This window comes from Mus caroli, chromosome 2 (genome assembly GCF_900094665.2).
Source record: "Mus caroli chromosome 2, CAROLI_EIJ_v1.1, whole genome shotgun sequence".
NCBI classification, from domain to species: Eukaryota; Metazoa; Chordata; class Mammalia; order Rodentia; family Muridae; genus Mus; species Mus caroli.
The window spans coordinates 2715937-2742563 of record NC_034571.1 but is presented as its reverse complement, the minus strand read 5'-3'; the positions used below and the strand labels follow the sequence as shown (position 1 = coordinate 2742563).

Below are 26627 nucleotides of genomic sequence, written 5' to 3'. Positions count from 1 at the left end.
CAATGTTTTATTGCTGTGAAGAGACATCATGACCAACACAACTGCTAGAAAGGAAAGCATTTAATTGGAGCTTGCTTACAGTTTAGTCCATTGTCATCATGGTAGAGAGCAAGGTGGCATACAGGCAGACATGGAAGTGGACAGTTCTACATCTGGATTTGCACACAGCAGGAGAAGAGAGACACTGGGCCTGATTTGAGCTAAAGCCCGCCCCCAGGAACACACTTCCTCCAACAAGGCCACACCTTCCAATCCCTGTCAAGTAGTGCCACTCCCTGTGACCAAGCATTCAAATGAGCCTATGGGGACCACTCTTATTCAGACCACCACATCACATTAAGCAAAGTAAGCCAGGCTCAGAGAGAAAAGCAAATATATATTGGAATATATATACATATACAGGCATACATAGATATAGATATATATCTTAAAGGGCTGGAGAGGAACTTGAGAACACTGGCTGCTCTCGCAGAGGATCTGGCTTGGATTCCCAGTGCCTCTTTGTGGTTCCACAGGCACTGTGTGCACCTGGTGCACAGACATACATGCAGGCAAAACTCCCATAGACACAGAGCATTATAAGAAGCATGAAAATGGAAGCAGTCACATTTGGGAGGAAGGAAGAGCTAGTGGGGGCAGGGACAAGAGGAGGTTGAATGGGGTGAGGAATTTGATCAAAGTACATATACATGTGTGAAAATGTTAAAAGGAGAACTCCATTAGTCTTCACAAATCATATATGCTAATACATTTAAGGTCTAAGTCACTACATGGCCATTTAATAGTAAGGTTGGCATTAGAACTTGTAGTCTGATACCTGCCTAGTGGAGGGCTTGTTTGGCTACTGTACCTACCTACTTCTATATGTTGGTTGATAGGGAAGCATCCTTACATCATAGCACCAATATAAGAAGACCTTAGTAGGGTGGCGGCGGCCCATGCCTTTGATCCCAGCACTCAGAGAGGCAGGCAGACCTCTGAGTTCAATGCCATCCTGATCTACAGGGCGAGTTCCAGGACACAGAGAAGCCCAGTTTCAGGGTGAGGTTGGGGGCCGGGAGGGTGGGGCAGGAGGAGAGAAGAGGGGAAAATACAGGAGAGTAGAAGGTGCCAAAGGGGAGGGACGGTAAGGAAGAAGGACAATAGAGAACAAAGTATGAATAAAAATGCAATGTAGTGATGAAACCGATCAATTTGCAGGCTAACTTTAAAACAAGGTGAAATTGAGTTTTCTTCTCTCTCCCAAATTCTTTCTTTCTGCTTTCGTTGTTTCTGTAATGAAAACTACACGGCTGTACTCTAGAGCTTCCAGCAGAGGGTGACTATTAAGGCGGGTCGCCAGCCTTGCACAGGGTCCAAATCCAGGAGGCCTTTGACCCCGGGATCGGCCCCCAAACCAGGCTGTATACAAGGCGTGCCTACGCCTCAGATTCCAGCCTTTCATTGGCCCTGAGAGGCCCGCCTCTCGACCAATGAGGCCTGGGGGCGTTATCCTGGGACGGGTCCTCAGACTCACGTGGTGCGTTCGGGTCTCCCTCCTCTCCTGCACCAGACCCTCGCCCTCCTTGGTTGCAGCTCCTGTTTTTCTGTTCTTCCACGGCGTCTTCGACCCCAGATTGGACATGGCATCGACCGCCACTGTGTCAGCTGCAGGGAGAGCTCTCCGCCGGGCCGTTCTGCTTCTCCGGCGCAGTTACCAGACGGAGAGGGGCGTCTATGGATACCGGCCTAGGAAAGCGGAGAACAGAGAGCCCCGAGGCGACCGTGCACGCCCCTCAGGTTGGGGATGCAGCGGGCAGAGGGCAAGGCCCAAAGGGGCCTCTTGTGCAGCTTGTGGTGGGTGCTGGCTCCAGGGAGCTTCTGGCCTGTGAGGGATAGCAGCCTTGGAGAGCAGAGGAGACAGACGGAGAAAAGCTTGGGAATTGTCAGTGTCGAGGTCTCATCAGTGTCTAACCTTCACAGTTGGGCATCCCTGGCTTTGTTTCCACGTAATCTACCCATCTTTCTTATTGGGTCCTGGTTTGGGGACAGCTTTTACTTTCTTTCCCATAAAGAAGTGGGCATTTGGCTATTGGCAGAGACTGGTCTGTGGGAGGAGACACGGTCTAAGACCTCCCAGTTCTTTTTTTTTTTTTTTTTTTTGCTGTATAGCCCTGGCTATCCTGGAACTCACTTTGTAGACCAGGCTACTCAGAAATCCGCCTGCCTCTGCCTCCCGAGTGCTGGGATTATAGGCGTGCGCTACCACGCCCGCCTGACCTCCTAGTTCTTAAATGGATGATACATTTTCAGGGCCAACTGGGTACAGATGACATCTCAATGCTACTTCTCCTCCTCCTCCTCCTTCTCCTCCTTTTTCTTTCTTTCTTTTTCTTTTTTTCTTTTCTTTTTGTTTTTTTGAGACAGTTTTTTTTGTTTGTTTGTTTTTGAGACAGGGTTTCTCTGTGTAGCCCTGGCTGTCCTGGAACTCACTTTGTAGACCAGGCTGGCCTCGAACTCAGAAATCCGCCTGTCTCTGCCTCCCAAGTGCTGGGATTAAAGGCGTGCGCCACCACGCCGGGCTCCTCTTTAACTTTTAAGAGCCCGATTAGACTCTTCACACTTTAGAATTTTAGCACTTTGCTATTTACCCCGGGACCACTAAAAATAAACTTCATCTCATTCATTTGTATGCAGTCAATTTTTTTTTTCCTTTGAGACCGTGTTACTCTGTGAAGCCCCCGGCTGTTCTGGAACTAGCTATGTAGACCCCAGAGGCCTCAAACCCAGAGATCTTGCCTCCACCTCCTTAGTGTGGGACTAAAGGTGTGTGCCACCACGACCTGCTATCGTGGACCAGCTATAGTGGAATATTTTTAGGGAAAGCATTTTGATCAACTAGATTGTTAATTCTGGCTTTGCAAGCTATATTTTCTTTCACATTACAACTTCAGTGTAGACTTTTTTTTCGGTGTGGTTTGGTCTTACAGCCCTACCACTGAGCCCCTATCATTTATACGCACTCTTCTTAGACTTAGTGTGTATTAGCAGTGATTTTGGTGTTTAAAATGCTAGTTCTCAGTTCTGTGTTCTTTTCTCTTTATCCAGGTTGTTAGGTGAAGTTCAAAAACATGACCTCCCCACCCCCTCTTCTTTTTATAGTATTGGAGAGAGCAGAATGAGGGTTTGCCAGTGCTAGGCAAGTGCTGTACCGCTGAGCTACATAGACCCACAGCCCAGAGTTCATGCGAGTGTGTGCCTCTGGGTGTCCACCTTTGGCCAGTCATAAGGGATGTGTGTTGTATGTGGACGGGCAATGCCTCTATTTAAAGTTATGCTAGTGAGCACTCAGCGTAATTCTACTGTGACTGCTTTGGAGCTTTTCTTTCCCATCCTCCTGACCTCCTGAGTTAAGGCAAACCTAGGCTAACAGTTGTTATTTGGAAGACTATGAGAGTCATTTGGGGAGCTGTAGACTGGTAGGGCTAGAAAAATATCTCTGGAGTTGTTAATTCTTTCTCTCTTCCCTTATCACCAAATGACCTTCCACTTCTCCTAACTAAGAGAGAACTCACTTTATTATGAGGTATTTGGTCCCATCTGAAAGTTCAGAACCAAATGACAGCTTCAGGCCATGGGTTTGACCTTGTGTGTGTTAGGGCCACTGTGAGGGGAGAACAGAGCCAATGCCGGGAACATTTGCATCAAGTGGCAGCATCAGGCTCAAGGGGGTTTGATGGGAAGGGTAACAAATGTTTTTACTTTATTTAAAAATACTCTGACTAAATCTTAAAGACGGATGGGATCCTTTTTTTTGAAATACCACTGCGTGGATATCTGCGATAGTTTTCTTCTGCTCTAGGAAGTTACTTTATCACAACTCTTTATAGATCATCATCTGTGGGGAGGCATGGGGGAAAAGGGAGAAGAGAGGCGCATGCGTGACTTGTATTCACATCCCATAGACGACGAAGTTAGTCAGTAGCTACACATCCCTGTGAGCAATGGAGGCTGGGGAACACAGTGTTTTACCTGCATGGCCATGCAACAGCTAAGAATTATCTTATTATCTGAAAGGAAGGGGAAAACTGGTAGCTGTGGCTCCCAAAATCAACCCTGAATTTTTTTAAAGTTTTCTTTTCTTCCATATATACACCTTTTCCCCTCTTTGTAGCTTCTGAATGAGTTAGCATCATTATCTGGTGAGCTTGCTGTCCTCATTGACAGGGCTGGCAGTACCTCAATCTAGCATTCTATAAACTCTATCCCCCATTCCATATATGAACATTCAGTCCTGGGGTGTGTGTGTGTGTGTGTGTGTGTGTGTGTGTGTGTGTTTTAGGCCAGAGTTAGGAATTTTTTGGCAATACAGGTTTCTTATAAAGTTTACGGGTCTGCAACCATTGTTTCTGGTTATTGCATGGGCACGTTGCTTAGGTCAAAAAACTTATCTAGCCATACCTTTAATCCCAGCACTCAAGAGGCTGAGGTGGGCAAGAGTTGCCAAACCAGGTTGATTTATATACCATGTTAATTCTATCCTATTGGAGAGTGGGGGTGGGAGGAGAGGGGGAGAGAAGGAGAGAGGAAACTCATTGAGAAAAGAGTTAAGCTTGAAAAGTCTGATCTCTTATTAGTTATCTCTGTTCTCTAAATGAATGGTATTTGCCTTTAGACTCTGAATTACAGGTCTTAGTATGAAGGTAATATTCTTTTGTAAGACAGTATGTAGTCCTTTCTGACCTGGAATTTGCTTTTTAAACCAGGCTGCGCTCTCTTTATTTCTGACTTATCTCTGCCTCTCAGGTGGGACCAAAGGCCTGTTTCACCATGCCCTACCCTCAAGGTTACATTCTTTGTTTGATTTTTGGTTTTTTGAGAGTAAACTAAACTAAACAGCCCTAGCTGTCCTGAAATTCTGTAGACCAGGCTGCCAGGCTGGCTTCGAGCTCACAGAGATCCTTTGCTTCCTGAGTGCTGGGATTAAGGCTCGAACCACTACAACCAGCTCTCTTTATTTGATATTTAAGGTTAAGCTAGCTCAGTTGTTCTCAACCTTCCTAATGCTGTGACCCTTTAATACAGTTCCTTATATTGTGGGGAACCCCAACCATAAAATTATTTTGTTGCTACTTCACAGCTGTAATTTTGCTACTGTTATGAATCATAATGTGTAAATGTATAGATATCAGTTACACAGGGTATCTGATATGTGACTCCTATGAATGAGTGGTTTAACTGCCAAAGGGATTGCAATCCAAGGGTTGAGAACCATTGCGCTAGACTGAGTTATCTTATAAAAATCTGGGGTGTGGGGAGGGAGGAAGGTGCATTCTCAGTAGAATATGAAGGGTTGAAGCTCTGTAGCTTGCAGGTTTGAGGTCATGGCCATATGGGCCTACTAGCTGGCCAACTATAGCTATAAATATTGCCAGCCTGGTCTACAGAATGAGTTCCAGGACAGCCAATGCTACACAGGGAAACCCTGTCTCAAAAAAACAAAAAAAGAAAGAAAGAAACCAAAGTTCTCATTACCTGTTTGGGGGGGGGGTGCATGCACTCACACACACACATACACACACACACACAGAGATCTGGAGTTATAGGTAGTTGTCGGCCATTAAGTATGGCTGCTGGACACTGAAACTGGTTGGTCCTCTGTGAAAGCATCAAGTGCTCTTAACTATTGAATCATTCCAGCCCCATGAGTTTCATAAATGACAATGTTGTGCTGCATACAAAAGCTGCACACGAGCTGGAGGATGTCTCCCCTAAGATTCAGGTACTGTTTCTTCTTTCAACTCACCAGAGTTTAGAAACTTGGACAATATAGAATTTGTATTTCCTATATCTAAATCTTTGGTGTCTAGTATAGTACCCAGTGCCTAGCAGGTACAGAGTAAATGTATTTAAGTTAAAAACAAATAAGCAAGCCGGGTGGTGGTGGTGCATACCTTTAATCCCAGCACTTGGCAGGCAGAGGCAGGCGAATTTCTGAGTTCAAGGCCAGCCTGGTCTACAAAGTGAGTTCCAGGACAGCCAGGACTATACAGAGAAACCCTGTCTCGAAAAAAAAAAAAAAAACAAAACCAACAAAAAAGATTTATCACTGCCTTTCCTCGCCCTCCATACGTTTGTCTTGTGTGTAGCCGGTGACTGTCTGGGGTACCACACCACTCACTAAGCATGCCTTTGTGCTCCGGAAGCCTCTTGGATTGAGATATTGTCCGTGTTTTCAGCAGTTAAACTTTGACTGAGTTCTTTGTAGCTTACTCTTGGTAATAGCTTGTACTTTAGCCTCTGTAAACCCTAGTTGCCAAATTATTTTATTTATTTATTTGTGCTCAGAATCTCATGCATCAATTTTGGATTTATTCAACCAAACTCCTAGCTCATAGTGGAGGCAAGATGAAAAATGGCAATCCTCAAGGATATCGTGAAGGATTTTAGATTTTTAGATTTTCATTTTTTTTTTTTTGAGCATCTTTTAAAAAGTGTAGTGGTTTTTTTTTTTTTTTCTCTCCCCTGCTTCCCCCACCCCATCCTAACAGCCCCCCTAGCTTTCTTACTGAGATTGCAAACTACTGACAGCAACGGGTCAAAGGGGGAGGCTTATGCTGTTTCACGTCTTGGGGAGATAGTCTGTTATGGAGTGGGAGGCCTGGCAGCTGGAGTGGCTACGGTGGGTGGCTGCTCCTTACATCCTACTGAGTGTGTGTGTGTGTGTGTGTGGTGTATATGTGTGTATATGGTGTATATGTGTATATGGTGTATGTGTGTGTGTGTGGTGTATGTATGTGGTGTGTGTATGTGTGTAAGTATAATGGAACATTGGAGTCAGCTTCTTTATTACCGGTGTCAGTTTTAGAGGTTTCTTAACTTAGCCTGGAGGTGGTGGTGTAGCCCAGCTCTTGGGAGGCACAGGCAGGCATATCTCTGAGTTCCAGGCCAGCCTGTTCTACAGAGCAACTTCCAGGACAGTTAGGGATACACAAGGAAACTCTGTCTCAAAAAATTAAAAACAACCTCCTTTCCCTGACCCCCAACAGCAGAGTCAAACATGCTAATATATGTTTGTAATCTCAGCACTTGGATAGTTGAGATATCCTTAAAAAAAGAAAAAGAAAAGAAAAAGAAAAGGAAAGGAAAGGAAAGAAAAAAAAAAAAGGAAAGAAAAAAACCAAAAGCTATATGTCATGGAAGGAGGCATTTACTGCCCGAAGAGGCCAGAAGAGGTGTCAGGTCCCCTCGGACTAGAGTTACAGAAAGTACTGAGAATTGAATCAGGATTTTCTGGAGAAGCAGCCCAAACTCTTTTTTTTTTGTTTGTTTTTTTTGTTTTGTTTTGTTTTGTTTTGTTTTGTTGGTTTTCCGAGACAGGGCTTCTCTGTGTAGCCTTGGCTGTCCTGGAACTCACTCTGTAGACCAGGCTGGCCTTGAACTCAGAAATCCTCCTGCCTCTGCCTTCCGAGTGCTGGGATTAAAGGCGTGCACCACCATGCCCGTTTTTTTTGTTTTTTGTTTTTGTTTTTGTTTTTGTTTTTGGCAGCCGCTGTCTCCCTTCGTCTGGCTTTTAAATGAAATACTAAGTTTAGTTTAACTTTTCGGCTAGTGTACTTTGTGCTGGGTAACTTGGCATTCTCCTTCCTGAAGCAGAACTAAGGTCCTTGTGCCTCACTACCAAAATTATACATTTTAATGTATAGGAAATAACAAAGTAATCAGTGGAGATGGATGTTTTTGCCGTCGTCTTTTGTAAACATCATCTTGTTTTCGATGTGTCTTCCAGTCACAAGCAACAGAACCTAGCTGTGGCTATCCCAAGCAAAGAGCAGTATCTAGAAGGATGTCTCCTCAAACTGGACGACATGTTCAGCAGTTAAGACTCAGGAAGGGGGCTGGTGAGATGGCTCAGCGGGTAAGAGCACCCGACTGCTCTTCCGAAGGTCCTGAGTTCAAATCCCAGCAACCACATGGTGGCTCACAACCATCCGTAACGAGATCTGGTGCCCTCTTCTGGAGTGTCTGAAGACAGCTACAGTGTACTTACATATAATAAATAAATAAATCTAAAAAAAAAAAAAGACTCAGGAAGGGGCAAACCAGAGTCGTGTCTAGGAATACGGTGCACTGTGGGCCTGCTTAGCTGGTGACAATGCAAATATGTCTGACTGTGTCCCTGATCTTCCCTCACTATGCCACCGCATGTCATGAACTTAGCAACACATAGAGCCTTGAAGTCAGAGCAAGCCCCAGAATGCCTGGACTGCAGATGTGAGCCACTGTGCCCAGTTTATCTATGTAGCTTGATGATAGTTTTGCAAGTGACAAGATAATTAAGGTTAATTCCTTGTCTATGGTTTTATAGAATAACTGTGTCTGGAGTCTGAAATAATAAAAGAGGGCCAGTTAGATAGCTCATGGGATGTAGGTGCTTGCTACCAAGCCTGAGCACCTAAATTTGATCCCTGGGACCCACACAGTAAAAGGAGAGAACAAAATTTTCACGAGTTATCCTCAGGATTCCGCATGCATGTTCTGGCATGCCCCTTGCCAAAATAAATAAATACAGATTTTTTTTTTTTTTTTTAACAAAGGAAATGTGAGATTGGGTGTTTGGCCTTGTGGTAGAGCACGTGGGAGGCCCTGAAGTTTTGTTCCTAGCACTGAAGGAGAAATGGATATGTAACATTGATTTGGGGCTTTACCTTCACTTTACAATTATTGTTGTTATTTTTGTTTGTTTGAGACAGGGTCTCACTATGTAGCCCTGGCTGGCTTCGAGCTTAGTAGGTAGGCCTTAATCCATCTGCCTCTGCCTCCCAGATACAAGCATGTATAACTCCAACCAGAGAAAAATATCTGTACATAGGTAGGTAGATAGATACATAGATAGATGATAGATTCTTGTTTTATGTGAATGAATGTTTGGCCTGCATGTATGAATATGTACTAAGAGAGCTCTGAGTCCCCTGGAACTGGAGTTACACATGGTTGCAAGCTGCCAAGTGGATGTTGGGAGCTGAACCTGGGCCTCTGCAAGAGCAGCAAGTGTCCTCAGCCATTGAGCTGTTTCCCTAACCCTGTTGTTTGTTTGCTTGCTTTTTGCTTTTTGGTGGTGTTTTTTTGTTTGTTTGTTTGTTTTTTTGTTTTTTTGGAGACAGGGTTTCTCTGTGTAGCCTTGGCTGTCTGGGTGTTCACGTTGTAGACTAGGCTAGTTTTGAATTTACAGAAATCTGCCTGCCTCTGCCTCCAAAGTGCTGGGATTAAAGGCACTTGACACTGTGCCCAGCATTTCCTCTGTTTTTAATATGCAGTCTAAGTTCTAAGAATCCCTGTACTAACAGGGAAAGGAAGGGGACCACCATGTCTTTAATGTCAGTGTGGAACGGTTGTGTGTCGTTTCGGAAGTTCTTCCTAATGTCTATCACTCATCCAGTTATCACGAATAAGCACTCATGGCTTGAGCTCGTTTCCTGTTGGCTTTGGTGTTGTGTCCATGGATTTTAGATGTCAGGAGATAAATGTAAGGAAATAAGTGTGTTACCTAGCATCTGACAGCCCTTTCATCCTGAAAACGCCTGGTAGATGCGGGGTTGTGGGAGGGGGCAGGGACCAGTGTGTTAAATGTCTAAGGCCATCCTTCTGCGGCAAGTGTTTCTATAGTTTCTGAGCATCTCCTCAACTGTGTTATTCCTTCTCCCAATTCAGTTGACCATGGCCTTGCCAGGCTGGTGACAGTGTATTGTGAGCATGGCCACAAAGCTGCCCAGATCAACCCTCTCTTCCCTGGACAAGCTCTCCTGGATACTGTGCCTGAAATCCAAGCTCTTGTCCAGACACTCCAGGGACCCTTCACTACCACAGGTAAGGCAGCTCCAGGGTGTTCGAGGGAACTGGCAGGAAGAGCCTTGTTCTGTTCTTGTAGAACAGGATGCCGTGGATTGGAGACTTCCATCAGGTAAAGGCAGTGGTGCTCAAACTTCCTAACATGTCAACTCTTGAATACAGTTGTTCCTCATGTTGTGGTGGTGCCCACCATAAAATTAGTTTTGTTGCTATTTATTTTGCTACTGTTATGAGTCATAATGTAAATATCTGTCTTTTCTGATGGTCTTGGTCAGCCCCCTGTGAGAAGATCATTAGCCCTTCAATGGGGTTGTGGCCCATAGCTTGAGAACCACTGGGAGGAGGGACAAGGAAGGGCACACTGAATTGTCTTCGAGTAGGAGCTGTCTTGAAGTTCTAGAATGGTCTCAGTTTCTCTGTGGTAAAAACACATAGGCCGGGCGTGGTGGCGCACGCCTTTAATCCCGGCACTCGGGAGGCAGAGGCAGGCGGATTTCTGAGTTCGAGGCCAGCCTGGTCTACAGAGTGAGTTCCAGGACAGCTAGGGCTACACAGAGAAACCCTGTCTCAACAAACAAACAAACAGTCTCAAAGCCTAATCCTGGTGACATCATTCCTCCAGCATGGCCTCCTAAACTTCCCAAGCAGCACCACCTTCTGGGGTCCGAGTGTTCCAGTCTCTGAACCTACGGGGGCTTCTCATTCAAACTACCCCAATGCAAACAGACTCAGCAAACTTAAGGACTGTGTAGCTGTCACATGGCAGAGGTGGGAAACAGCCTGCTCTGCTTTCATTCTAAAGCCCTAACCCCCTCATTCCACCTCTCCTGGCCTGGAAACTAAAGCAATCACAAACAAACAGAAAAATTTTCTGACCTGGATCACAAGCCACCGTTTTAGGGTTTATCTCATGTTACCTACGTTATCAGTATTATTGTGCTGCAAGAAAGAGACCCGGGATCCTGTGCATGCCAGGCAGGAGCTCTACACTGAGATGTAGTCCTATCCCAAGAGTTTTAAATTTTATCCTGAAGTTACTATAGAATCACAATCTGACATAACATAGAGCTGTCCTCATGAGGAAGGTCTCCTTCCATTGAGTTTCACTACCTTATGGCTATCAACTGGAATTTTAATTTTGCCTTTAGAGAAGGTCTAGATGGGTCAGAGGCTGCACCTCAGTGCAGAATGCTTGCTTGTTACGTGAGAGATCCTGGATATACGTTCCCACATTTTTTTTTAAAGAAACTATTACTAACCAGTGATGATTCCGTTTGTAATGGAGCTCACAGTGGAAGCAGCAGCGGTGGGTGTTCTGTTCCGTCCCTCGATTTCCCTTCCGTGCAGCTGCTTATTCTGTGAAATGATCCCTTTGGTTCTCTTTCACAGGACTGTTAAACCTGGGCAAAGAAGCCGCTTCTCTTGAGGAGGTATTGGCCTATCTGAACCATATCTACTGTGGCCCAATTTCTATCGAAACCGCCCAGCTTCAGAGCCAGGAAGAGAGAGACTGGTTTGCCAGGAGGTTTGAGGAACTGAAAAAGGAGACGTTTACCACAGAAGAACGAAAATACCTGTCAAAACTCTTGCTAGAGTCTCAGGTATAAACAGTATCAGCTAGGGGCCGGAGGGGTGGCTCAGTGGCTAAAATCACCTACTGCTCTTCTAGAAAACCCAGGTTCAAATCCCAACACCCACATGGTGCCTCATGTTGCTGTTTTTAACTCCAGCAACAGGGGATCCAACGTCAATGGCTTCTGAGGGCACCCGCACTAATATGTATATACTGACGCACAGATACATACAACTATATAGCTAAAAATGGTAAAAATAAGTACTAGCTAATATCAGTGAACCAGGTCTTCTCAGTTCCCACGAAGATCGCTCGCCACTAAAGAGAGGAAAGAAGACATTAGACCTTGTCCCTGTCGCTCCCCATTGCTTCAGCACAACAGACTTAGCAACACTTCACTCCAGGCAGAAGCAAAGTGGATGACATGCCGAGAGCTGTTGGCCCTCCTCGGCATCAAAGTGCGTTGAAGCATTTGTCTGCTTGTTTTGTAAAAGCTGACAGAGTCCTTGAGATGATGCATCTCTTTTTGTTTCCTGAAGAGATTGCTGAACTCCTGGGCAGAGGGTCTCAATGTAAACTGGTGAAACCAAACCATCAGGGCTGAGGTAAGGACTCAGGCAGGACAAACCAATAAAAGCCTCTTTCCACCGCTGTGAGTATCTGGATAGCATTAGACCTTGGTGAGAAAATACTGTGGAACCTCTACAAAAACTACTGTTTGACTAAGCAGCAGATAGCCAAGTCCACCCTTAAGTCTAGAAAAGCAAATACAGAAAGTAGCTGTCCCCAGATATGTGATTCTGTCACTCAGGTCTACTCTTTACAGCTCCTTCTGGGTCAAGGGTCCTTAGCAGAGCTGTACTATCCCATGATGCCTCTCTCTGTGGATATGTAGTGAAGGGACACAGATGGGACCACTGGAATAATCTGGGGCCTTCTTACACCACATGGACCATATCTGCCTTTCGCCTGAGCACTTGACTGTCTTCCAGCAGCTAATATGTCTGTTCCGTAGGAGTTTGACCACTTTTTGGCCACCAAGTTTGCCACAGTGAAGAGATACGGAGGTGAAGGGGCAGAGAGCATGATGGGCTTTTTCCATGAGTTGCTGAAATTGTCAGCCTATGGCGGTATAACCGACATCATTATCGGGATGCCCCATAGAGGGAGGTTGAATTTGTTGACAGGCCTTCTGCAGTTACCTCCGGAGGTAAGGTTCCTCTCTATGTGGGCTTTGTTTGTTTGTTTGTTTTTTAATGTCCATGGCTACTATTTTATTTTTACCTTTAATTGTTGTTACACAATCCCATCCACGTAACCCCAAACTCCTATACTCCTAGATGCATAAATGCAGCCCACTCAGTGACATATACTGTTACCTGTATGCGCACGATCTCAGGGCCAACCACTTGGTCCTGGAGAAACAACCGGAGGCTCTTCCCTGGGGAAGATCTTTCTCCGGCTCTGGGCACTCCTCAGCTGCCCACGACTCTTAGTCTCCGGCTGAGGCCTCTGGAGCCTTCCCCTTTCCATAATGGCATGTTAGTTGATGTAGGCCTTCGGGTCTCGTTTGGGCAGCCATGTTGATGAGACTCCACAGAGGTAGCTTTTCTATGTCTCTAGGAAAGTTTCTGTGGTTCTTGCCTGTGCAGGACTGCAGCATAATGAAGGTGATGGTGCTAAGTTCCTCTAGAAACTGGTGGGGCTTATGAACAGTTGGTGGGATAGCTTAGTGAAGGGGTGGAGCTTCATGCTGACAGGCAAAAATCGAGGTTGACTTTCCCGTAATGTTCTTTTATAGGTTCTTCTCTCAGGGAAATCCTGGGTTATTTTGTTTCTTCAAGTTGCCTGGTGGTCAAGGAATGATAAGCAAAATTGCCCTCTGCCCTTCCTCTGCTACAGCAGACACACACACACGCACACATACACACACACATACACACGCGCACACACATGCATATACACACACACACACACACACACACACACGCATGCACAGTGGAGCACAGCACAGCATTGGCATCAGCAGTATTACTTCCAAGCTTAGGCTTCGACTTCTGCAGCATGGGCCATGTCTCAGATACTTTTCTGTTGCTGTGAACAGACACCATCACCAGGGTCACTCATAGAGGAATTTAGTGGTGGCTTACTTAGTTTCAGAGGGTGAATCAGTGAGTGCAGATAGGCAGGCAGGCATGTTGTTGGAGCAGTTGAGAGCTTACATCTGACCCACAAGCACAAGGCAGAGAGTGCTAACTGTTCATGGCTTGGGCTTTTAAAACCTCAAAGCCCATTCCCTAGTGACACTTCTCTTCCAACAAGGCCACACCCCATAGTTCTTTCCAAACTGTTACACTAAGGACCAAGCATTCAAATATATGGCCTATGGGGTCCACTCATTTAAATCACCACAGGGCAGCCATGGAAACCAGAGCAGTGGCTTTAAGGATCCAGAAGGCAAGGGACGTCATGGGCACATCCTCCAGTCCTGTCCTCTAGCACGTCCAAGGTCCTTACAGCTTCTCCTTCTTGAAGACCTAGGGGCAAGTTTGGACTTCAGAGTAAAATATTCCTCCCCATGATCAGATGCACTTGCTGGTGTGACATAAACTGGCATCCACGACCCAACTACAGTGACTTTTGCTGAGACTGGTGTGCTGGGCCTGGCTGACAGGATTGGAGGGACAGTGACTTGCATATCTGCTCCAGCAGCACTCCTCCACAACCTGGATGCTGTAGGTGCCCTGGAGACTCCACAGAACTGATGATTTGAGCAGCTTTATTGTCGCTTGTCCTTAGTACCACATCCTCAAGACAACGGCTGCTGGACCAGAGCTGGTCTCTGGATGGCTGCATCTTCACTGCCTTTCCACTTCAGCACTACCGATGTCATGGTGACCTGCCTGTTGGTCCTCTTCCCATGGTACTAGTACCCATGTGGGGGAGTAGCGCCTTGTGCTCGTGGATCAGATGTAAGCTCCCAACTACTGCTCCACCTTCCACATGTTGGAAAGTGCGCAGCGCTCTCCACCTTGCCCACAGGATACTTGCATCACTGAAAATTACCAGTAGTATCACGAATGTACTGCTGAACTGGGAACAGTGTTTTGGGGAAGAGCACTCTGTTCTGAGCCCTGTGATCACAGAGCACTGTGACTCCAACACCATGGGTGCTCCCTAGGTCTCAAGACTCTCAGTGCATGTGAGTTGTAGAGTAGGCACTGTAGTACTAAGCAGAAGGCGGCTGCTTGGTCTTGGACATCTCCTTCCGTGTGTTGTATCCTAACCAAGGATGACTGTGGGGTTTCCTGGTGGATCTGTGGTCTCCTGATATCATGCCCACCAAGCAGGCCCTTGGTTTCATCTTTGGTCCAGGATGCTGAAAACATTTCTAATGGACAAGAAGGGCCCAGGGCCTGTAGGATGGTCCAACCCTGAACTTGTGCCCAGAAGCTGTTTCAGCCAGTTGCTCTCCCCGAGGTTCCCGTCACGACAGGGCCCTCTCTCCTTCTTTCCTGTAAACGAAAACACTGTTAGGTGCTTCCTAGACTTCTTTCCCCTTCTGATTATTTGCTGAGACTCTTTTCTAGCCTACACTGAGTTCCTTCGACAGTACTCAGGCTCTCCTCAGTCCCATTTGTTTTTTTCTTACAGTGTTCCAGAGCTAGTGACTTCTGATGCTGACATACGGGGAACCTTTCACATTTAAGGGCAAGGGCAGCTTGTAGCCCACACTTGCAGCTGGCTTTATGAGTGGTCTAGCCTAGAGGACCATCACTCTTACCTCCGACTGTCAGGGGTATGGTAGCAGAGACACTTGCCTGGAGGGACTGGGGATCTCCTGTATCCCTGAATGTGTCTGGAGAGTTGCATAGGGGCTTTTGGGTCAGTCATAGAATGGGGATCTGCTTAACTTACTGCCTGCAGAAACCGGAATGCCTAACCAGGCCACAGTGGAGGGTCTGAGCCTACTAGGGGTTCTGGTGTAAGTGCCTACCGGCCTCATTTCAGGGAAGTGGTTCTCTTGCAGAAAGTTCCCAGGTCTGACCAGAGTACCCACTGTGCTTTGGGTTTGTGTTTCCGGTGAGTTTTTAATCGATCTGTACACAAATGTTCAAATGCTAGGTTCAGAGACAGACAGCAGAGGGGTCTGTTGTGTGTTTATGACACTATAGAGATGATCCAAGCCATGTGTTGATGTACATGTGTGTGTAAGGGGGTCAGGGGAGGGGAGGGGAGGAGAGACAGAGGGAGAGAGAGAGAGAGAGAGAGAGAGAGAGAGAGAGAATAAACATAGGAATTGCAAACTCTGAAGAATCATGGTCTTTTGGTCTTCTACAAATACACTGTTAACACTGCAGAGGGAAACCCCCAAAGGAAGCCGTTGCTGGAGGCCCCAAGCCTAGCTGCTACATGACTGTTACCTCCACGCTATCCTGACATGTCTTTGGGAAGTGGTCTCATGGACAGTGTCGAGAGTAGAATGAAGTCCATCACATGTGCAGCACCTGTCAATCAGCAGAATCTAGTGGGAAAAGCTAGGCGGTCTACACATTTGAGTGAGCTGTGGACTCCGGCATTCTAAGTGATGAGAGGGAGGGGAGGAAGCAGAAGCACAGGCGCTCCTGCACGCAGCATCTCAGTGGAAGCCCCAGAGGGGTGTGATTCTGAGCATCCTGTCGTCCAGGGATCTGCCACCTACACTCAGGTGACATGGCTGCAGAACAAGACGTAAGTAAAGGACTTTGCTGAAATCAAAGAAAAAAGAAGAAAAGAACCTTATAAAAAGTAGAACGTGGGGCTGGTGAGATGGCTCAGCGGATAAGAGCACTGACTGCTCTTCCAAAGGTCCTGAGTTCAAATCACAGCAACCACATGGTGGCTCACAACCACCCGTAATGAGATCTGATGCCCTCTTCTGGCACTTCTGAAGACATACAGTATACTTATGTTTAATTAAAAAAAAAAAAGTAGCACGTGGGCTGGGGAGATGGTTCAGTGGTCAAGTGCTTGCCTGCAAGCCTGAGGCCCTTTGTTGGATTTCCAAAAGACATGTGAAAAAACTCAACTCTAAAACTGTATTTAAAACAGTCAGTGAAGGTCAGGGTGTGGTGGCTCACGCCTTTAATCCCAGTACTCAGGAGGCAGAGGCAGGCGGATTTCTGAGTTCTACAAAGTGTAGCCAGCCTGGTCTACAAAGTGAGTTCCAGGACAGCCAGGGCTACACAGAGAAACCCTATCTCAAAAAACAAAAACAAAAAATCCAAACAAACAAACAAACAAACAAAACCACAAACAAACAGTCAGTGGAATCAAAATGTATGACTTCAGAATCAATAGCAACACTTTAATATGGTTAAGACTATAGAAATTTCAAAGTAGACATTTGGTTGGGTAGAGAGCTAATTCAAACTTCCACTTTTGGCCTCAGTGTGGGGTTTGGGGATGGTGGTGGTGGTAGCAGAGGAGCAGGACTTTAATCCTAGCACTTGGGAGGCAGAGGCAGGCAGATCTCTAGCATTCTGGGACAGCCTGGTCTACAGAGTGAGTTCTAGGACAGCCAGGGCTACACAGAGAAACCCTGTCTCAAAAAACCAAACCAAACCAAAGCAAACCTTCCACCTTCGTCAGGTAGAATTACAAAAAGATGGAGTTGTGGGTTTTTTCCTTTCTCCTTTGTTCCTTTTTTTACAGCGATGCAGTGGCTGAAATCACTATTAATGATTACATATTTTGAAAGCTACATAAGACAGAAGTAACTAGTATTTACCTTGTGTTAGATTCCTCTTAAAATATTGCCACGAAGGACTGGAAGAGCTATATTGGTAGTTAAGAACCTATTTGCAAAAGATTTCAGTTTAGTTCCCAGTACCCATGATGGGGGGCTCCAGGGCACTTACTGGATGTCTGGAGGAAACCCCTATCAGCAGCCACATTTCAGGGGAGTGTTTCTTTGGCTGAAGGGTCTAGTCTCTTATGGATTCTGTGGGTACCTGCACTCATGTGCAGCTACCCACACACAGGTGCACCCACATATATATATAGGTAATTAACAATAAAAATACTCTAAAAAATGTTGACTGTCATTTGATTCTGAGGAACTCCAATGCCGAGTGACCCAGCAGTTAGAGGTCTGTGTTTGTCTTTAAATAATGCATGTTTGCAATAACTATAAAAGAATTTACATAATGCTTATCTTACTTTAAGCTCACTTTAGACCCCTGAAATAAGATGTGTTTCATATCTTGTATTTTTGCCCTAATAGCTGATGTTCCGTAAAATGCGAGGCTTAAGCGAGTTTCCAGAAAATGTTGCCACCATTGGTGATGTCCTGTCCCACCTGACCTCCTCAGTGGACCTAGACTTTGGTGCCCATCGACCCCTCCATGTGACAATGCTACCCAACCCCTCACATCTGGAAGCTGTTAACCCTGTGGCGGTAGGGAAAACTCGTGGCAGGCAGCAGTCTCGGGAAGATGGGGACTACTCCCCAAATGCTTCTGCTCAGCCTGGGGACAAAGTCATGTGCCTGCAGGTATGTGGAGTTTTTTTTTTTTTTGGGGGGGGGCCTGAAAGAACAATGGATTGATAGATATGACAGGATACTGTAGCTGTTTAAGAGGAAAGTGGAATGACATTTTGAGAAAAGAGAATTCTGGGCTTTAAAGAAATATGTTTGGTAAAAATTTTCATGATATGTTTATTATTTGCGTTAGGTTTTTGTTTTTTTGTTTGTTATTTCGAGACAGGGTTTCTCTGTGTATCTCTGGCTGTCCTGGAACTCACTCTGTAGACCAGGCTGGCCTCGAACTCAGAAATCCACTTGCCTCTGCCTCCCAAGTGCTGGGATTAAAGGCGTGCACCACCATGCCTGGCCTTTTTTGGTTTTTCAAGACAGGGTTTCTCTGTGTAGCCCTGGCTGTTCTGGAACTCACTTTGTAGACCAGGCTGGCCTCGAACTGAGAAATCCGCCTGCCTCTGCCTCCCAAGTACTGGGACTAAAGGCATGCGCCACCACACCCAGCTTTGCGTTAGGTTTTAAATGAAAAGCTGCCGGCGCCAACCACCTTGTCTGCCAGGCTTCATGGTGACATTCTGATCTAGTGGCTTTGAGTGGTAGAATCCTTTCAGAATAGCATTGTAATTTTCTACTTCTGTTATGCTCTTGCCTCCTGTACCTTGGCTTTAATGTGTGCTGCCTCCTTCCTCTTTGCTGTTCATGGCAGCGGGCAGGATTTGGTGACGGGAGCTCCTTCTCTCTGTCTCTTCAGCGGTGAGTGAGTGGGGAGAGGAGAAGGTCAGAGGTGTGCACTGTTCCTCATACATATGTGTGTTTGTGTGGTATGTGTGTGGTGTGTGTGGTGTGTGTATGGGTGGTCTGTGTGTGGTGTGTCTGTGTGTGTGTGTCTGTGTGTGTGTATGGGGTGTGTGTGTTATGTGTGTTATGTGTGCTTGTGTATGGTGTGTGTATATGTGTGTGTGTGTTGCATGTTTGTGTATGATGTGTATATGTTGTGTATGTGGGTGGTATGTGTATGTGTGTGGTATGTGTATGTGTGTGTGTGTGGTATGTATTTGTGTATGTATGTGCAGTATGTGTGTGTTGTGTGTGTGTGAGATGTTGTATGTGTGTGTGCGTAGTATGTATTGTATGATGTGTGAATGTCAGTGTGGTGTGTGGGGGGTGGTATGTATGTGTGTTGTGTGTATGATGTGTGTATGTGTGTTGTGTGTTTATGTGTGTGTGTGTGGTGTGTTATGTGTGAGGTGTGTGTATACTCGACAACATGCATGTGTAGGCGAGAGGACAGTTTTGTGGAGTCAGTTCTGTCTTCCGTCTTTATGAGGATCCCGAGGCCTCACCTCAGGTCTCTGAGTGTGGGAGGGGAGTACTTTCACCCTCTGTGTCAGCTCACACACCCTGTTTCTGTTTTCATGCAGAATCTCCTAGAGCTGAAACTGGCCCAGAGCCCAGTGGCGGAGTGCTTGCCTGGGAAGCACGAGGCCCTGGGTTCAATCCCTAGCATAGAAAAAAGCAATCCCTAGGTCGGTGTTTTCATTGCGTATGAAGTAGCCATTCCTCCCATGTTGTGAAATTGGGGTGTCAGGTCCAGTGTGCAGGGAGACATGGGAAGGAGCTCTTTGAAGAGCACTTTTGAGATGAGTCTGAACACATGGAGAAGTCCTGGCAGCTTCTGTCTTTATGTCAGGAGAGCTGTGAGAGGGTGGGGACTGGGGCTCCTGTTGGGATTCTCACGCAGTTTGTTTCAATCCGAAAACCTAACCTTACTGATTCCTGACTTCCTGCACGGGATAAACTTTCCAGGTTCACGGTGACGCTTCCTTCTGCGGTCAGGGGATTGTTCTTGAGACGTTCACGCTCTCTAACCTTCCACACTTCAGAATTGGTGGGAGCATCCATCTAATTGTCAATAACCAGCTGGGCTACACCACTCCTGCCGAGAGAGGAAGGTCGTCCTTATACAGCAGTGATATCGGTACGTCGCTCGCTGGAATTGCCATTGCTGTCAGCCACACAAGGAATTTGTAGAGAAACGTCTAGTTTGTTCAGAACAATGAGTCTTGCTGGTTATCATATTTGAATTTTTTCTTTCTTTATTTTTTTATAATTGGTTTTTTAATTATTTATTTTATATATATATGAGTACACTGTAGCTGTCTTCAGACACACCAGAAGAGGGCATCAGATCTCATTAGAGATGGTTGTGAGCCGCAATGTGGTTGCTGGGAATTGAACTCAGGACCTCTGGGAGAGCAGTCACTGCTCTTAACCACTGAGCCATCTCTCTAGTGCCTTAATTTTTTTTTCAAACAAGGTCTCACTGTGTCACTCTGGAGCTTGCTATTCTGTAAGCCAGGCTGGCCTGGAACTCACAGAGATCCACCTGCCTCTATCTCCCTGTCTTACTTATTGTTCTTTTGGTATGCAGATACACCATGACCAAGACCAAGGCAACTTAGAAAAGAAACCACTTAGTTGGGGGCTTGCTTTGGGGTTCCGAGGGTGACTCCATGCTGGTGGGACGCATGGTGCTGGAGCAGTAGCTGAGAGCTAACAGCTACCCGACACTCATGTGGCAGAGAGAACAAGAGACTGGGCCTGGGGTGGGCTTTTGAAATTTCAAAGCTCACCTCTGTTGACAAACCTTTCCCAACAGGGCTGCACCTCCTAATCCTTCTTAAACAGTCCACCAACTAGAAACCAAATATCGAAATACATAAGCCTTAGGTAGGCCTTTCCAATTCAAACCACACTTGCAAGTGCTAGAATTCAATTTTAATTTCTTTTTTTTTTTTAAGATTTATTTATTATTATATCTAAGTACACTGTAGTTGTCTTCAGATGCACCAGAAGAGGTCATCAGATCTCATTACGGATGGTTGTGAGCCACCATGTGGTTGCTGGGATTTGAACTCCGGACCTTCATAAGAGCAGTCGGTGCTTTTAACCACTGAGCCATCTCTCCAGCCCCCCAATTTTAATTTCTTGAAGTTAGATATGGTCAGTAGTTGCCAATAATTACCAATTGAATATTTTTTGTTTGAGTATGCAGTTTATTTTATATGATGTTAGTTGAACACAGGGCATTGTGAATGGTAGGCAAGCAATCTACCATAGAGCTGCATTAGAGGGTTGTGTATATCAGACACACATCCACAGAGCTATACTGCAGCCTCAACCGTAAGAGTTTAAGGAGATAAGACAATGATGGAGCTGAGTGTTCTACCCCAGATTATTACATAGTCAATTGAATTATCTGGTAGAAGCCAAACAAACAACAACAACAAAACCTCATGCAGTTGGTGCGATACTAGAGTAATTACCTTCAGATGTTTTGAACTTAGAGTGCTCAGAGTTTGAGTGAAAAAGGCTGTGTTCACTCATCACATTTACTAAAACAGTCTAGTTAGAAATAAGTTGTGGGGCTGGTGAGATGGCTCAGTGGGTAAGAGCACCCGACTGCTCTTCCGAAGGTCCAGAGTTCAAATCCCAGCAACCACATGGTGGCTCACAACCATCCGCAACGAGATCTGGCGCCCTCTTCTGGAGTGTCTGAAGACAGCTACAGTGTACTTACATATAATAAATAAATAAAATCTAAAAAAAAAAGAAATAAGTTGTGAATAACCAAAGTCAACTTATTTTGATCTATGCCAATAGCAGTCTTAGCAGTATGTCAGGGCGTTTACTGTTCACCCATAGCACATAAAACTATAACAGGAACTGCCATCCAGTCTCATAATTAGAGTCTGGACTGGTGGCTTCTGGATTGTCTGGCAATCCAAAAGATACTCCGGATCTCTCTTGGGAGAAAACCTTATTTTAGGATTCATGCTTTAATGGTCTTTTGTCTTAGGGAGAAAGATGATTACAATGATAACAATAACAAAATGATGTTAACGCTCATTGTACAAGGTACCACGAAACAGTAACACTTTATATTTGTTAGTTCAGGAACTCTTGACAGTGCCACTCAGAGTCTAAGCTAGACTCATTTATTTATTTGTTTGTTTATTTAATTTTGAAGTTTTACCTTTTTATTTTTATTGTGTGTGTGTGTGTGTTTTGTCTGCTTTGTATGTGTGTGTATGTCTGTGTACCACATGCATGGTACTAAAAGAGTGTGGGATCTCCCTGGGACTGCCATTACAGACAGTTGTGAGCCACTATGTGGGGTGCTGGGACTCAAAGCTAGGTCCTCTGGAAAAGCAGTCAGTGACTTAAGCATGCTCACTGGCCTCTTGACAGACTTCTATCCTTTCCTGTGTCCCACAGTAAGTCATGGATCTGAGACTAGTCAGCTGAATTCCAAAGCTTGCATACGAACTTGAAGGACTGTCTTCCCACTTAGGCAAGTGGGCCTTGGGAAACATCTCATGATAGCTCATGGTAACTGGCCTTTTTCTTTTTTTAACCTTTGTCCTCTCTTCTTTAGGAAAGCTCGTGGGCTGTGCCATCATCCATGTCAATGGAGACAGCCCAGAGGAAGTGGTCCGAGCGACACGACTGGCTTTTGAATATCAGCGCCAGTTCCGCAAGGATGTGATTGTTGACTTGTTATGCTATAGGCAGTGGGGTCATAATGAGCTAGATGAGCCTTTCTTCACCAACCCAGTCATGTACAAAATCATCAGGTACAGCCAGGAGCTTTCCTTTAATACCCATGCTAACTCCTCCTCCTCTCCCTCCTCCTCCTCTCCTCTCCCTCCACCTCCTCTCCTCCCCTCTCCCTCCTCCTCTCCCTCCACCTCCTCTCCTCCCCTCTCCCTNCCTCCTCTCCTCCCCTCTCCCTCCTCCTCTCCCTCCACCTCCTCTCCTCTCCTCTCCCTCCACCTCCTCTCCTCCCCTCTCCCTCCTCCTCTCCCTCCACCTCCTCACCTCTCCTCTCCCACCACCAGGTGATGGAGATTCAACTTAGAGCTCTCTCTCTCTCTCTCTGTGTGTGTGTGTGTGTATACGTACATATGTGGAGGTCAGAGGACAACTTGTGGTAATTGGTTCTCTCCATGTTGATTGTTTGAATACAATCCAGGTGTCCATATCAGCTGAACCTTCTTGGCAGCCTGCATTGCTTTATCTTCCGATAGATATTTTGAAGTGGGATGAATACGTGAACAAGTGGGATGTGCCTGTCCTATAGAAACCGTAGTGGTCACTTTACAAGGCTCAGGAGTGCCCCTTATTATTACACACTTTTCTTCACTAAATAGAGAAAGGGCAACTTTACATACTTAGCAATTAGCAAGACTGGGTAAGAGAACTTGGGTAAAGCCCTGATTGAGGCTAGTTAGGATGACTCTGGCAGAATTAGGAGTGGGACTTCCATGATTCCATGATTCATTTCTTTAGACTGTACCCAAGTACCTACTTCTACCTTGAGAGGAAATAGCTTGAAAATTTGTGTGTGTGTGTGTGTGTGTGTGCGAGAGAGAGAGAGAGAGAGAGAGAGAGAGAGAGAGAGAGAGAGAGAGAGAGAATGAATGTGGGGAAGGTAGAAGCAGCCTCAGGAATGCCAGTCACCTCCTTTGACACAGGGTGTTCCAGTGGCCAAAGTTTACCAATTAGGTTAGACTAGCTAGCATCTCCAGCAGTTCTATATGTTATTTTAACTGATGTGTGTTTGTTTATCTGTGTGAATATGTATACACATGTGTGTGAGCAGTGTCTGGTCACTTAGAGCTGGAGTTACAAGCATTTGGGAGCTACCTAACATGGGTGCTGAGACTCGAACTCATATCCTTTTGAGAGAGCAACACACATGCTTAAACTCTTGAGGTAAATTGTTTTTTGTAAAGATGTATTTATTTATTTTATGTGTATAAGTACACTGTAGCTGTCTTCAGACACACCAGAAGGGGGCATCTGATCCCATTACAGATGGTTGTGAGACAGCATGTGGTTGCTGGGAATTGAACTCAGGACCTCTGGAAGAGCAGTCAGTGCTCTTAACCTCTGAGCCATCTCTCATCATCTCCCTTTAAGGTGCATTTTAAAAAAATAAAAGTGCCAGTCCCCTTCAGTATTTAAATATACCAATTCTGAGACGTGTAATATATTATGGTAGTTTACAGCCACTGTCTCTGTCTAGTTCTAGGACTTTTAAGGATGATGACCTCCTGCAGTGCTCTTGACAGTGATTCTCTTAGAATTGTGTGTATTAGCTCAACCCGTCTCTATTTTCCACCACTCATTTCTAACAGAGCCCGCAAGAGCATTCCTGATACCTACGCAGAGCACCTCATTGCTAGTGGACTCATGACCCAGGAGGAGGTTTCCGACATAAAAGCCTCCTACTATACCAAGTTAAATGACCACTTGGCCAATGTGGCCCACTACAGCCCCCCGGCCACTAACCTGCAGGCCCGCTGGCAGGGCCTGGTGCAGCCAGAAGCATGCATCACCACCTGGGACACAGGTGTGCCTCTAGAGCTGCTGCGGTTTATTGGTGTGAAGTCCGTGGAGGTTCCAGAGGAACTACAGGTGCACAGCCACCTTCTAAAGATGTATGTTCAGGTAGGAAGCCTTGACGTCACCCCTCGCTACTTTTGATTTTTTTCCTCAGCGAAGAAACTGATGTTCTAATGTTTTCAGTTGCTAAGAAATTTTTTTTATTTAGATTTATTTATTTATCATATGTAAGTACACTGTAGCTGTCTTCAGACACTCCAGAAGAGGGCATCAGATCTCATTACGGATGGTTGTGAGCCACCATGTGGTTACTGGGATTTGAACTCAGGACCTTTGGAAGAACAGTCAGTGCTCTTACCCGCTGAGCCATCTTGCCAGCCCCGCTAAGAAATATTTATTGTATGTTATTCAGTTGTGGAGAAATACTTACTGTATGTTATTGGGTTGTAGCAACTGAGGCTCGTGTTGGTTTCGGAGCTTTGGTTCAGTTGATTTGGATTTTCTTCACTTCTGTTCTTCTCTATGGGATTTTATGTACGGTGAGCACATTATATATATGAGAAATACATGCTCATTAGAAAAATACAGAAACATGCCTGATTGATTTAACTAGTGAACAGCAAACATTATAATTCTTCCAGAAAGCTTAAATAAAGTAATGGAAATAAACACACATACCCCAAAGATGACCATTAAACATACTTAGGTTTTATATACTGTCTTCTGTTAGACATCTGGTTTGCCCATGGCTGGTGGTTATGTTACAGTGTGGGAGTTTCTGTTGTTAAAATTGGAAAACAATTGGTTAAAGGCTTTAACTTCCTTAAGCATGAATGTAGAACAGTGGTTTGTAAATTGTGGGCTGTGGCCATTTTGGGGGTTAAATAACCTTTTCACAGGGGTCACCTAAGACCACCAAAGCCACAGAGATTTACATTATGCTTCATAACAGCAGCAAAATTACAAGCATGAAGCAGCAACAGAAATAATTATGACTGCGGTGAGGGTGGGGGGTTCACCACAACGTGAGGAACCATTAAAGGGTCGCAGTATTAGGGAGGTTTAGAACCATTGATGTAGGAACTGTGCCCTCTGAATTACTTTAAAACAATACCTTTGTTTTTAAGTTTTTATTTTAGCAGACCCTTTAATGCTTTTACATTTTTTAATTTATTTTTATCTGGTGTGCATTGGTGTTTTGCTTGCATGTATGTCTGTGAGGATGCTATATCCACTGGAAGTGGAGGCACAGACAGTTGTTAGCTGAGATGTAGGTGCTAAAAATTGAACCCGGGTCCTCTGGAAGAGTAGCCAGTGCTCTTCACCCCTGAGCTATCTCTCCAACCATATTTCAGCAGAATTCTTACAAGCAAACCACACTCGCCATCTGACTTATATAGGAAGTTTGAAGCTGGAGAGATGGTCTGTTAAGAGCACTGGATGCTCTTTCCTAGGATCTGGGTTCAGTTTCTGGGACCCACATGGTGGCTAATAACCAACTGTAGCTCCAATTTCCGGAGAGCTAACCCTTGTTCTGGTCTCTGTGAGCATCAGACATGCGTGTGATATAGATACATGCGTGTAAGCAAAGCACGCACACATAAAATAAAATAAATCTTTAAAAAAAGAAATGGAGAATTACAGGTCAGGTTTCCTTTCTTCTTCCATTACCTCACACCCCAGCAGGGTGACTCCCCCTTCCTGAGTACACGCTTATCTTACTGTTTTAAAACTGGATCACACAGAGGATTTGCCTACCACATGTAAAGCCCTGGGTTCTGTCCCCAGTGCTGGAGCAAAAAAGACAAAGAGAAGAAAAAGACAGAAAAGGATATGGATTCTTTTAAGAATTATTTTTAAAATTAGATTTATTCATTTTATTTTATATGTATGAGTGTTTTGCTTGTGTGTGCATATGTGCCACCTGTATGTGTAGTCCCTGCAGAGGTCAGATAAGGGAATCAAATCCCCTGGAACTGGAATTATAGATGGTTGTCTAATACCCTTTACACATTGGGACTCGAGCCTGGGTCCTCTGCAAGGGCAAGAAGTATTCTTACCCGCTAAGCCATCTCTCCGGCTATAGAGATTTAAAAGTTTATCTTAGAGCTAGAGAGATGGCTCAGTGGTTAAGAGCACTAACTGCTCTTCCGGAGGGCCTGGGTTCAATTCCCAGCAACCACATGGTGGCTCACAACCATCTGTAATGGGATCTGATTCCTTCTTCTGGTGTGTCTGAGGACAGCTCCGGTATACTCACATATGTAAAATAAAACTTTAAAAGTTTGTTGTATT

At 45.3% G+C, this 26627-nt stretch overlaps 1 protein-coding gene across 1 annotated transcript in view; it reads left to right on the top strand.

The window, feature by feature from the left end:
• The first annotated feature begins 1490 nt into the window (after positions 1-1490).
• The window catches only part of Dhtkd1 (dehydrogenase E1 and transketolase domain containing 1), a 38916-nt gene continuing 13779 nt past the window's right edge, over positions 1491-26627 (top strand). Inside the window, exons 1-8 of the mRNA XM_021149085.2 lie at positions 1491-1779; positions 9691-9846; positions 11218-11429; positions 12417-12611; positions 17667-17936; positions 19728-19899; positions 22360-22558; positions 24125-24437. Coding sequence (XP_021004744.2) covers positions 1623-1779; positions 9691-9846; positions 11218-11429; positions 12417-12611; positions 17667-17936; positions 19728-19899; positions 22360-22558; positions 24125-24437 — 1674 coding nt within the window. The 5' untranslated portion in view covers positions 1491-1622. The remainder of the gene's footprint in view (positions 1780-9690; positions 9847-11217; positions 11430-12416; positions 12612-17666; positions 17937-19727; positions 19900-22359; positions 22559-24124; positions 24438-26627) is intronic.